The sequence below is a fragment of the Liolophura sinensis genome, chromosome 8, assembly GCF_032854445.1.
Source record: "Liolophura sinensis isolate JHLJ2023 chromosome 8, CUHK_Ljap_v2, whole genome shotgun sequence".
NCBI lineage: Eukaryota > Metazoa > Mollusca > Polyplacophora > Chitonida > Chitonidae > Liolophura > Liolophura sinensis.
This window is the reverse complement of record NC_088302.1, coordinates 58,205,642-58,220,210: the sequence shown is the minus strand read 5'-3', so window position 1 is coordinate 58,220,210 and position 14,569 is coordinate 58,205,642. Positions and strand designations below refer to the sequence as shown.

Sequence of the window (14,569 nt, the reverse complement as noted above, 5' to 3'; positions counted from 1 at the left end):
ATGCGGGAATATGGCGATGTACAATTGATATCGTACAGAAGAAAACAAGAGATACGTGAATGGTCTATATACCAAAGATAGCGTACGGAAGAAAACAAGATATGCGTGAATTGGACTATTTACAAAGGATATCGTACAGAAGAAAATAAGCATTTTGGAAATTGTCAGTTAAAATCATTGAAGCCTAGACACCAGGAAATACGCATACCTACCGGAAACCAGCTCATGTCCTTCCCCGCCAAGAAATAGCCAGCTGACGTTCCTCGGTTCGGACGGAAAGTGGACTACAACGCACAAGTTCCATTTGTAGTTGTTAAATCGCTATTAATTTCAGTAACACACTGTCACATTTGTAAATGTTAAGTCACTTTTGCTTACTACAGCACACATCACATTTGTAAATGTTAAATCACTTTGGATTACTACAGCACACATCACATTTGTAAATGTTAAATCACTTTTGATTACCACAGCACACGTCACATTTGTAAATGTTAAATCGTTTTTGGATTACTACAGCACACATCACATTTGTAAATGTTATATCACTTTGGATTACTACACCACACAACACATTTGTAAATGTTATATCACTTTGGATTACTACAGCACACATCACATTTGTAAATGTTAAATCACTTTGGATTACTACAGCACACAACACATTTGTAAATGTTAAATCACTTTGGATTACTACAGCACACATCACATTTGTAAATGTTAAATTGCTTTTGATTAGTACAGCACACAGCACATTTGTAAATGTTTAATCGCTTTTGATTAGTACAGCACACATCACATTTGTAAATGTTAAATAGCTTTTGATAGCTATAACACACGTCACATTTGTAATATTGAATCACTTTTGAGTACTTCAACACGCGTTACGTTTGTAATGTTAAAGCGCTTTTGATTTGTACAGCACACAAGTTACATTTGTAATGCTGAAGCGCTTTTAATTACTACAACACACGTCACATTTGTAAATGTTAAATCACTTTGGATTACTACAGCACTCATCACATTTGTAAATGTTAAATCACTTTGGATTACTACAGCACACATCACATTTGTAAATGTTAAATCACTTTGGATTACTACAGCACACATCACATTTGTAAATGTTAAATCTCTTTGGATTACTACAGCACACGTCACATTTGTAATGAGGAATCGCTTTTGATTATTACAGCATGCAACTTACATTTGTAAATGTTAAATCGTTTTTTATTACTATAACACGCGTCACATTTGTAATGTTGAATCACTTTTGAGTACTTCAACACGCGTCACGTTTGTAATGTTAAAGTGCTTTTGATTTGTATAGGAAACAAGTTACACTTGTAAATGTTAAATGACATTTGAGCATTACAACACACGTCACTTCTGTAATATTATATCGCTTTTGATTTGTACAGTACACAAGTTACATTTGTAAATGTTTTCGGCTTTTGATTACTGACGAGAAGAACATTCGTTATGATATAAAAGACTAGAAGTTGTAAATTACCAGTCTTATCTCTATTAGGTTGTCGTCATGTCTGAAAGAAAAGGCCCCTCCAAACGTTATAAAAGTCCACTGCAAATCTGTAAAAGGCATTATGTAAACAACGTCTTTCCTTTCTCTGAAGTTTGTGTCCTGTTGTTAGCTGCTTAGTTGGCAATGAATAACATTAACTTAGAGGGAAAGAAAAATAAAGTAAACATCAGTAGAAAACCCCTTAAACCTATATCCACAAATATCTTTTGTTTTTTAAAGCTGAATTAAAAGCAGTCAAATGTGGATTGTCAAGTGAGCTTTCTGGAATACACTGATAATGCACGTCGTTGACGATGTCAAATTAACTTTTCTCTATCGGTAAAGTACTCCTTTAGTTTCAGATTTGCATTTCGTTACACATATTACGTGAGTAAAGTTCGTAATAATATAGTCAAACCTAGGGTCCATTTTCACAAAAACTTCCAGTGCTGTTGGTATTATGTCACCATGGTAACAACCTGCACGCCGGGCTGTGTGCGACTTGTGAAATCAGCCCACGAACATAAAGGCCTAAAAAAAATTTATCTGATGCTATTAAAAACATACATGGGTCAATTTTGTTCATTAGGATCTCCTTATAATCCAAACACTTCACTCATTTAATTCGGTAAAAAGACTAAAACAATAAATAAATATGTTCTTAAATACAGTTAGACATAATCAAATAACAGTATATTCGATACGATGAAAGAGCATGGGTGCTAACCAGAATGAACAGGCAGCTCCTTAGACATAGTAGAACAACAGTATATTCGATGTGATGAAGGAACAGTAGACGCTATCCATGATGGATTAAGAGCTCCTTAGACATAATGGAACAACAGTATATTCGCTGTGATGAAGGAGCAGTAGGTCCAAGCAAGGATGGACCAGCAGCTCCTTAGACATAATGGAATAACAGTATATTCCTTGTGATAAAGAGTAGTCGGCCAGAGCCAGGGTGTATCAAAAGCTCCTTAGAAATTATGGAATAACGGTGTATTCAATGTGATGAAGGAGCAGTAGGCCCTCACCAGAATGAACCGGCAGCTCCTTAGAGTGAGTGAGTGAGTGCTTGGGGTTTAACGTCGTACGACAACAATTTTTCAGTCATATGACGACGAAGGAATCATTAGGGTGCATGTACGTGTAATGTGCCACCTTGTTGCAGGACGGATTTCCACCGCTCTTTTATTTAGTGCTGCTTCAGTGAGGCGACTTACCGAAGGCAAGTAAGCCGCACCGCCCGAGCCATTATACTGATACAAGTAAACCAGTCGTTGCACTATCCCCTTCATGCTGAACGCCAAGCGAGGAAGTTACAACTTTCTCTTTTAAAGTCTTAGGTGTGACTCGATCAAGGATTGATCCTGGATATACCGGTCCTGAAGCGGACGCTCTACCAACTGTGCTATCCGTGCCGGTGGCAGCTCCTTAGACATAGTGGAACAACAGTATGTTCGATGTGATGAAGGAGCCGTAGATGCTATCGATGATGGATTAGGAGCTCTTTAGAGAACAACTGTACATTCCTTGTAATGAAAGCAGTAAGCCATAACCAGGATGGATCAGGAGCCCCTTAGACATGATGGAACGACACTATATTCGATGTGATTAAGAAGCAAAATATTGTGGATCAGGAGCTCCTTAGACATAGTGGAACGACAGTATATTCGGTGTGATAAGGAATAGTAGATCCTAGCCAGGACGGAACAGAAGCCCCTTAGACAAATTGGAACAACAGTATATTCGATGTGATAAAGGAGCTGTAGACCCTAGTTATGATGGATCAAAAGGACTTTAGACGTAATGGAACAACAATACATTCGGTGTGATAAAGGAGCAGTAGACCCTAGTTATGATGGATTAAGAGGACCTTAGACGTAATGGAACAACAATATATTCGGTGTGATAAAGGAGCAGTAGACCCTAGTTATGATGGATCAAGAGGACCTTAGACGTAATGGAACAACAATATATTCGATGTGATAAAGGAGCAGTAGGCCCTAGTTATGATGGATCAAGAGGACTTTAGACGTAATGGAACAACAATACATTCGGTGTGATAAAGGAGCAGTAGACCCTAGTTATGATGGATCAAGAGGACCTTAGACGTAATGGAACAACAATGTATTCGGCGTGATAAAGGAGCAGTAGACCCAAGTTATGATGGATCAAGAGGACCTTAGACGTAATGGAACAACAATATATTCGGTGTGATAAAGGAGCAGTAGACTCTAGTTATGATGGATTAAGATGACCTTAGACGCAATGGAACAACAATACATTCGGTGTGATAAAGGAGCAGTAGACCCTAGTTATGATGGATTAAGACGACCTTAGACGCAATGGAACAACAATACATTCGATGTGATGAAGGAGCAGTAGGCCCAACCCATAATGAAACAGCAGCTTCTTAGACATATTTGATTGATTTATCTGATTGGTGTTTTACGCCGTACTCAAGAACATTTCACTTATACGACGGCGGTCAGCATTGTGGTGAGAGGAAACCAGGCAGAGCCCGGGGGAAACCTACGACCATCCGCAGATTGTTGGCAGACCTTCCCACGTACGGCCGGAGAGGAAGCCAGAATGAACAACTGTACATTCCTTGTAATGAAAGACCGGCCCGGATAGCACAGTTGGTAGAGCGTCCGCTTCGGGACCGGTAGATCCAGGATCAGTCCTTGATCGAGTCACACCTAAGATTTTAAAAGAGGAAGTTGTAACTTCCTCGCTTGACGTTCAGCATGAAGGGGATAGTGCAACGACTGGTTGACCCGTATCAGTATAATGGCTCGGGCGGGGCGGCTTACTTGCCTTCGGTAAGTCGTCTCAGTGATGCAGCACTAAATAAAAGAGCGGTGGAAATCCGTCCTGCTACAAGGAGGCACATTACACGTACATGCACCCTAATGATTCCTTCGTCGTCATATGACTGAAAAATTGTTGAGTACGACGTTAAACCTCAAGCACTCAAGCACTTGTAATGAAAGCAGTAAGCCCTAACCAGGATGGATCAGGAGCCCCTTAGACATGATGGAACGACAGTATATTCGATGTGATTAAGAAGCAATATAGTGGATCAGAAGCTCCTTAGACATAATGAAACAACAGTATATTCGATGTGATGAAGGAGCAGTAGACGCTATCCATGAAAGACCAGGAGCTCCTTAGATATAACGGAACAACAGTATGTTTAATGTGATGAATGAGCAGTAAGCCCAAGCGAGAGGACCAGCAGCTCCTTAGACATAATGGAACAAAAGTATACTCAATAGGATGAAGGAGCAGTGGGCCCAAGCCAGCAGCTCCTTAAACATAATATAATAAACAACAGTATATTCGATGTGATGAAGGAGTGACTTAGTGAGTGCTTGGGGTTTAACGTCGTACTCAACAATTTTTCAGTCATATGACGACGAAGGAATCATTAGGGTGCATGCACGTGTAATGTGCCTCCTTGTTGCAGGACGGATTTCCACCGCTCTTTTATTTAGTGCTGCATCACTGAGACGACTTACCGAAGGCAAGTAAGCCGCCCCGCCCGAGCCATTATACTGATACGGGTCAACCAGTCGTTGCACTATCCCCTTCATGCTGAACGCCAAGCGAAGAAGTTACAACTTTCTCTTTTAAAGTCTTAGGTGTGACTCGACCAAGGATTGATCCTGGATCTACCGGTCCCGAAGCGGACGCTCTACCAACTGTGCTATCCGGGCCGGTAAGATGATGAAGGAGCAGTAGACGCTATCCATGATGGATCAGGAGTTAAATGGAAATAATGGAACAACATTATATTAGGAACCGTCCCCAATCATCGTTTTGGATCTACTCGTTAAACACGAATTAGTTAAAACGTATATAGTTTAACCAATTCGTTTATTTTGTGCTCGAGTTGAATGCTTCATTCCACATGTTAGACCTGCCACAAAACATGAACAGAACACGAAATCGTTTGCGTATCAATACACCAAGAGTATATTGCGATGTGTAACAGAGACATAAAGTACACTAGTCTCTCCTACCGCCGGAATCGCAAATAGTGCCTGCAGCCAATGTTTTGTTTTTGAAAATGCTTGATTACAACAACAACATGCCACGCGATCGGTATAGGCTACGGATGCTGCAAGGTTATCGCCTAAAAATGAATTGCAAAACTTACGTGCGTACATGTACTTGTCAAAAAATGAAGAGTCGGTATTATTAACGAACTTGCCGACTTTTAGTTTAGCATTGGTTATCGGGAAATTTGAGGTCTATATTACACATTCAGTCCCATAGGGGCCTGGATTTCTAACTGGGTTTATTTCAAGTACAGGAATTATGTTAAGTCCACCAGACACATGGAGTGTGTATTTAGAAAACAATAGGCTGTGCATGTTCAGGCAAATACTGCTCAGATAGGGCCTACTGTTTTGTCAGTGATAAGAAAGACTTTATGGCTATACAGTATATATAGACCATTAAACTGTATATACTAACACAATATAGGACTTTGTTTATTTCTGTATTTATTTAAAAAAACGCAATTCTCGACATTATTTTTGTGAAATTTTTTGCTCTATCTATTGTTATCCTAATTTTTCAGTAAATGCAAATATAAATGTTAGAGTATATCGAATCGATGATTTTTAAAGATATAGATTAGCCAGATGAATAGCCAAAATAGAATAAGATACAAGATAAAGAATTTACAATCGGCTATTCATAATATTAGATTTTTCATTAATAAATCTCAGACTACTTAAACACTGTTATACGATGGGTTACAGGTAGATCTGCGTAGACACAAAAAAATATACCCAAAAAACAATTCAGTAGCCCATACAACTGTTATGTATATTTTTAGTGTTTTTATGCACGGAATTGTCACAACAACCAACTCACATCCGATTCTAGAGTTTGTTTTGTTTTTGATTGATTTTTTGGTTGATCGGTTGTGTGCTGAAACAACGCAGGGTTCCGCTGACCAGACGGAAATCCTCATTATAAGCAAGACATCTAATTATCTCCAATACTTTATTTCAAGTTTAGCTTCCTTTTCAATATTGGTTAAATTAACCTAATTTTCAGTTGGTTTTGATTCATCGCAGGACGGCGTAGCCTTTGAGGCCTTCGCGCGTCAGGGTGCTTAAAGTTGTTTCTGCTAAACGGTAATCAGATAAAATCAGTGCTTCATACCGTTAACATAATTTTTACCAAGTCCAGATGGACCAGCAGCTCGGCAGACGTATTGGAATAACAATATATTCGATATGACGAAGGAACAGTGGACCTTAGACCTAATGGAACAACAATATATTCGCTGTGATGAATAAGCAGTAAGCCCTAGCCAGGGTGAACCAGCAGTTCCTTACTCATAATTGAACAACAGTATATTCCCTGTGACGAAGAAACAGTAGATCCGTGCCAGAATATAACGTCAGCTTGTTAGAGATAATGGAACAAAAGTATATTCGATGTGATGAATAAGCAGCAAGCCCTATCCAGGGTGAACCAGCGGCTCCTCAGACCTAATGGAACAAAAGTATATTCGATGAATGTACCGGCAGCTCCTTAGCCATAATGGAGCAACAGTATATTCGATGTGATAAGGAATAGTCGGCCAATGCCAGGATAAAACATCAGCTCTTTAGATGTATTGGAGCAGTAGATCCTAGCCACGATGGGTCAAGATTACCTTACACGTAATGGAACAAGAGTATATACACTGTGATAACAGCAGTGGGCCCAGACCAGAATGAAACAGCAGTTCCTTAGACATAATGGCACAACACTGTATTCCACGAAATGAAAGCAGTAAGCACTAGCCAGGATGGATCATCACCTTCTTAGACATAATGAAACATCAGTATACTCAATGTGATTAAAGCAGTAGACCCTAACCATGATGAATCAGCAGATCCTTCTAATTTAACAGTATATTCGATGTGAAAATGGAACAGTCCACTCTTCGAACAGTGGGCCCTAGTTAAGATGGATCAGCGGCTCCTTAGACATAATGGAACAACAGTATATTGGATGTGATGAAAACTGTAAGCCCTGGCCAGGATGGATCAGCGGCTCCTTAGACATAGTGGAGCTACAATATATTCGATGTGATGAAAACTGTAAGCCCTAGCCGGGATGGATCAGCGGCTCCTTAGACATAGTGGAACTACAATATATTCGATGTGATGAAAACTGTAAGCCCTAGCCAGGATGGATCAGCGGCTCCTTAGACATAGTGGAGCTACAGTATATTCGATGTGATGAAAACTGTAAGCCCTAGCCAGGATGGATCAGCAGCTCCTTAGACATAATTGAACAACAGTATGTTCGATTTGTTGTAGGAGTAGTCGTCCCTAGCCATGATAGAACAAATGTTGAATTACATCTACAGTGTGCAATAAAGCTTTGATGGTGAGCATTGGAGGTAAAATCCAAATAATTAAAATTAACTGAAAAGATTTCTTTGTTGTCTATACAATGTGCTTTTAAGCTGTCGCGGATAATGTTGTGATAGTGTGGTGTATAACCATCTAGTTATGGCGTTGGCAATGCAGGTCTTCCCTGCTAGTATAACTAAATACAATTTGGGGAAATATTGTAACTTTAAAAATAAAACTTTGATCGAAAAATATGTTCTATGCAGCAGTTAATTTCCCATATAATATGTAGATATGAAGATTAGTTTGATGATAATCAGCGAAAGTGAAAAAATGAGTATTTCATCTTGATGAAATTAAAATTTCATGACTTATTTTTGACGGCTGTTAACTGTAGGATATACATCATGTATAAAGTGCCCATGTACTGTGAGATACTCAAGACGCATTTGCAGAATGTAGTATCTATCCAGCAAATCAGATATGTACATATATAATAGTCTTATCTGGTGAGTACAGCCATATCAGTTTTATCATGACACACTATAGTCTTGAATATTAATTACTTTCGTTAACTACTGTAACATGCACACTGTTCAAAAACTCTCAAGCGACCGAACAGGATGGTGTATCTCTGACACTGACTATTAGACGACAGATTGATTACAAATAGTTTGTTCTGCCAGTAAGAAACGTACAGGTTCAAGGAGCCATACAACCAGCTGTCATGTACAGCATACATTGATCCACACAGCCAAGCTGTCGTCTAAATCGGATGAGGCTTTGGTTCGCCCCTCTTGTAACGACAAAGATTTCTTATGAAAAGCTCAATCTAATTTATAATAGACATTTTTGTCCTGAGAGCTTAAACTGGGTTCAGTTTTCTTAGTTTTCCATAACGGTGCTATACACCCTACTCCTCAAACATCCAAATGCTTTGACCTAGAAAATTTTGTCAAAATATGTACCTGAGCGCTCACATATGGAAGTGTTTGCTCAAAATCGTTTTTTCATTTAACATATGCTTAGCTTTCTGAGGTGATTCATGCAGGCTCAATTTAAACTGTATTATTCCTCCTCAGCTATTTATATTCCCGTATAGGTCGACGGTAGATAGTTTTGCTGAGACTCATTGTTGAAACCTGTCGATGTGTCAACGAAGATGTGTCTTCAGATATTTACAGTATATACCATTCATATGTATGCATGTATAATATGAATCCCGAATTTGAAGACGTTTTATTAGAACAAAATATAATGTTGACATTATGTGGATGTTGAGACCGGCCTATAAAACATGTATTGTACCTGTTATATAGGTTATTGTGTTAGTCCGTCCCATACTGAGCACAAACGTGTAGGCCTCTCCATGGGCTCTTTTCAAGTTCAGCGTTAATGTTTACTCAAGTTCTTGTCACATGGTACACATGGAAATCTCAGTTAGCTCAAATAACAGGTGGTTTAAGATGTCTGCAAAAAAACCTGTTTCGTACTTTTCATCACAACAGTTGAAGTATTTACGAGTGCAGACAGTGTACGTTGGATACTTATTTCAGTGCGTGAAGTTCGAATAAATACATTGTCAACCGTTGATAATTGTTACTTTGACATATCAATGAAGGATTTCGGGAAATCAAAAATGCCCTCCTTGGATCAAGATTTCAACTCTATAGACAAGCAATGTCTTTATCCAGCTCTCGATAACAAACACCGTATAATCGCTTTCTGATTCTAAAACAATATGTACATTCTGATCTCCCGTACAGTGAGGCAAATGTTCAAATCCAAAAATAAATTCGTTTCATTGCCGTCTTTGGAGCAAATATAAAACTGATACACACAATTTGTCAGTAGTGCCTCTGAAGTCAAGTCCGTAACACCACTCAAGTCAAGTCTGTAACATCACTCAAGTCTGTAACACTACTCAAGTCCAGTCTGTAACACTACTCAAGTCAAGTCTTTAACATCACTGAGAGGTGTTACTTGTTTAAGAAATCTGACGACAGATTTATGTAGTGACAATTATGATCGACAAATGATATGCTTTGTTCGTGGAGGAAATTTGGCACCCTCGGCTCAGATAATAAAACTACATATCAAATACACCAGAAGATTTGTGTTTAGGGTATCTTTAACTGCCGTGATCATATAATAAACAGAAAGCCTCACAGTCTAGTTGTCTTTTAATTTGAAGTGTTCAAGTAGTCGTGGACAACCTTAGTTTTATGGCCTGTCGCTTTTCAGTTTTCATGCCATTAACAACAAGCCTTATATCGTCTGCTTTTTAATTGCGACTATTCACTTTAACAAATAACGATACTGATGTTGCCGTATTTGCGACTTTTCATTTCATGAAAACAGTGCTTGATTTCGATACGATACAGCTGCAGTATTGCGGAAATACCATTAAGCTACAATCATTCATTCATATAAAAAACAATGGCTATGATTAAGTCAAATAACAACCATACGTTTATTGAAAGTTCTTTATATGTATGCTGTTATTTGTAGAGAGTGAAGAACACCAGAATGCTTGTGTTTCTCATGCTAAATTCGGATATTTGTAGACCGCCAAGAACAGCACAATTCTTTCCTCGTGATTTTCATGATAAATTCGGATATTTGTAGACAGCCAAGAACAGCAGAATGCTTTCCTTGTGTTTCTCATGCTAAATCCGGATATTTGTAGACAGCGAAGAACACTAGAATGCTTTCATTGTGTTTCTCATGCTAAATTCGGATATTTGTAGACCGCCAAGAACAGCACAATTCTTTCCTCGTGATTTTCATGATAAATTCGGATATTTGTAGACAGCCAAGAACAGCAGAATGCTTTCCTTGTGTTTCTCATGCTAAATCCGGATATTTGTAGACAGCGAAGAACACTAGAATGCTTTCATTGTGTTTCTCATGCTAAATTCGGATATTTGTAGACCGCCAAGAACAGCACAATTCTTTCCTCGTGATTTTCATGCTAAATCCGGATACTTGTAGACCAAGAAAAACACTAGAATGCTTTCCTCATGATTCTCATGCTAAATCCGGATATTTGTAGACAGCGAAGAACACTAGAATGGTTTCCTTGTGTTTCTCATGCTAAATTCGGACATTTATATATATTGCGTCGGCATTACAGTAGCAATGAGAAGGGATCTAGTGATTATTCAGTGTACGAGTATTTTACCGTTTGTTAATTAGATCATGTTTTACTCTGACATCAGTTTTGACATATTTGGTAACAACACGAACATCGATCCCAGTGAAATGTTAGGTCAGTTAAGAGCTCGTCCACACCTTACCGTTATTTAAAACAATGACATACAAACCCAAAGCTGTGATGATATAAAAACAAAATTGCTTAAAACTAATATATATTGTTCCAAGTTTACGTACCCACATGCCGACAATGAGAACAACAACGAAGTAGACTGCAATCGTGACATAGTCTCCCCATGCTAACTCTGCCACCTGCACAACCATCTTGATATAGAATTAAGACAACCGATCTTTCTGAAACAAACATCACGCAAACATTTAGGACAGTAATTACAGTACATCTGTCAATCTGAAATTAACTTTTCGAAAGTTTTGTCGTAAGTTTATTTTGTGAGAAGGTGCATGGCTGTAATCAGATTCGTGAACGTAATGGTAAGAGGTTTTGTGGGTGCTTCCGTGGCTGAGGAGGGTAAGCACGCCAGCACATCGCAATGGCTCAGGAGCCTCTCAGCAATGCGATTGCTGTGAGCTCAAGTTCATGCTGTCTTCCTCTCCGTCGTACGTGGGAAGGTCTACCAACAACTTGCGGATGGTCGTGGGTTTCTGCCCAGTTTCGTCCCACCATAATAATCAAGTATTAAATACTTATTAGCCAGATTTGACATATTTCAGTGCAAAAGAGCAAGTATTCTTGACACAATGTCAATTCAATAAATATAAAAAGCAAAGATTGACAAATGAAACTTTCAAAATGTGATGCTCAAGTAAACCGAAGTGCTCTTCGATGGCGGATAATAACACACACAAAATACTGCAGCACATATCGACACATGAGCAAAACATGAGCTCCCTAGCAAAATTACAAACAAACAATATTTAGAGTATAACTGGACTTACTTACTCCGTTTAGTAATAGAATTGGCTGAATTCATATATTAGAAGTGCTTACCATATAGTTTGGAAGTGCGATATTTGGGTCGGCCAACTCTGCAGCGTTATGCCTGCCTGCAAGTTAGCATGCGCACAGGTTCTGCTCAGATATGCCAGCTCCGCTACCGATAATGACACTTGACAATGCCAGGCAATTCAGAACACACTTCTTGTTCAAATAGTGTCAGCCTTCTCCTACCAAGATCACCTGATATCTCACTGAAAGCCCGCTTTCTCGTAGACTCTGCATGAAAAGATGTGAAAGATTGGGCTGTTTTGGGTACCGGAAAGTAAACATAGCGCTGCTCGTTTTGGCAGTGTGAGGAAAATGGGGCCAGAATATAGGATAAGAGGATCAAGCAAGTTCTGAGCGAGATGAAAGCTTTAATTGTATTTGAAATTAATATTTGTGACAGCCTCAACGTAAGGCTACACTTTAAAACAGGATGTTTAGATATAGACTGCAAATTGTATGACCAAAAGCAGGCAGAGCATTAAGTAACTCGCTCTGTACATTAGCATCAAGTAACTCTCTCTGTTCATTCGCATTAACTAACTCTGTGTATATTAGCATTAAGTAACTCTGTGCACATAACCATTAAGTAACTCTGTGCACATTACCATTAAGTAACTCTTAATTAAGCAACATTAGCGTTAAGTAACTCTGTGTACATTAGCGTTAAGTAACTGTGCACATTACCATTAAGTAACTCTGTGTGTACGCTAGCTTTAAATAACTCTCTGTGTACAAGGTCCTCCAGCAACCTGCGGATGGCCGGGGATTTCCTCCGGGCTCTGTCCGGTTTCCTCTCACAATAATGCTGGCCGGTGTCGTATAAGTGAAATATTCTTGAGTACGGCGTAAAACACCAATCAAAAAAATAAAAAAATTTCTGTGTAAATTAGCATTAAGTAACTCTCTGTGTACAATAGCATAAATAACTCTCTGTGTACATTAGCATTAAGTAACTTTGTGTAAATTAGCATTAAGTATCACTCAGTGTACATCAGCCTTAAGTAACGCTCCGTGTACATTAGCATTAAGTAGCTCTCTGTGTACACTAGTATTAAGTAACTCTCTGTGTACATTAGCATTATGTAACTTTCTGTGTACATTAGCATTATGTAACTTTCTGTGTACATTAGCATTAAGTAACTCTGTGTACATTAGCATTAAGTAACTCTCTGTGTACTTTAGGATTAAGTAACTCTCTATGAACATTAGCATTAACTCGCTGTGAACATTAGCATTAAGTAACTGTGTACATTAGCATTAAGTAACTCTCTGTGTATATTAGCATTAAATAAGTCTCTATGAACATTGGCATTAAGTGAATCTGTATACATTAGCATTAAGTAACTCTCTGTGTATATAAGCATTAATTAACTCTATGTGCATTACCATTAAGTAACTCTCTGTGCACATTTGAACCTAGTCGGTGTCTATATTCCCGGACAATACATCGTAACTTACAATCATCTCACGTGCGATTTGTTTTTAGAACATTGACATTTCAACGCAAGCTTGATTTAAATGACTTACAGTATGACGATGTATATGGCTCAATTATATGTCAATACTGTAGGCCAGTGATAACTATAGTCCCTTGTATACACTAGAGTACTTGAATATATTTCACGCCCAATGTCATCAGCGTATACTACCCACTACAGTGTCATCACGTACGGTTTATAGATGTTACACAACACAATGAACCATCAGAACAACAACAACTGTGCCCAGTTAACAGAGGTAGCGATCAGCTATGATAAACCGAAGGCGATCTTTCACCAGTGCTTGGACTGTGTGGAGCTCCGCAGGGCTTACCGCCTTACAAACGTATCCTAAGAAGATGTGATGAAGTGCCTTGTCATGTCACAACGGAAACGATCACTAGTACTTTCCTGTTAAGTAGTTTACGGCAAAACACAACACGTCTGTGCGTGCCTATGAAACTTACAGTGTTTACCTGCTGAGCAGGTCAATACTCACCTGGCGAACAAGGTACGATCTTAACTGACCTAATTTACCTGTGATGTGAGGCTAATGCCCACAATGTGTACAAGCCTACAGAAGCTGATGTATCAAAAGTTTTCATCGTACTGACATTGACTACATTGCTCTCCCTGCTGACGTTGTCTAGATTTCAACCAACGACACTACCGAAATACCGCCAAGATCTCTACGTTGCAAATAAATTATTCGTATACATATATAAACCAAACTATGCCATATTAGCAACTGAAATTATGTTATGTGAGTAATCACATATAACTGCATTGAGGAGTGCTAAAAGGATAGCGTTCCTCGCTGTACACAATTGTGTAAATGAGGAGGAGCCGCTGGAGGTACCCTGACAGCTATGTAAATGAGGAGGCGCGGCTGAAGATACCCTCCCTCGCTGTACACGAGTGTGTCACTGAGGAGGTGCCGCTAGAGATAGCCTTCCTAGCTGTACACAGTTGTGTAAATAAGATGGTGCCGCTGGAGGTACTCTCCCTAGCTGTACACGGTTGTATAAATGACGAC

The 14,569-nt window shown here is 38.9% G+C and overlaps 1 protein-coding gene across 2 annotated transcripts in view; it reads right to left on the bottom strand.

The window, feature by feature from the left end:
- LOC135472522 (sodium/glucose cotransporter 4-like) overlaps positions 1–14,569 on the bottom strand; it is a 43,059-nt gene that overhangs the window by 24,556 nt on the left and 3,934 nt on the right. The window contains exons 1-4 of one of the 2 annotated variants that reach the window (XM_064752064.1): positions 13,868–14,007; positions 12,059–12,283; positions 11,287–11,403; positions 213–284 (exon numbers count right to left, since the gene is read on the bottom strand). In XM_064752064.1, the coding sequence (XP_064608134.1) occupies positions 213–284; positions 11,287–11,373 (159 nt within the window). In that variant the 5' untranslated portion in view covers positions 11,374–11,403; positions 12,059–12,283; positions 13,868–14,007. Of the gene's footprint in view, positions 1–212; positions 285–11,286; positions 11,404–12,058; positions 12,284–13,867; positions 14,008–14,569 lie in introns of those variants that run through there. The other variant, XM_064752065.1, reaches the window with a different exon arrangement.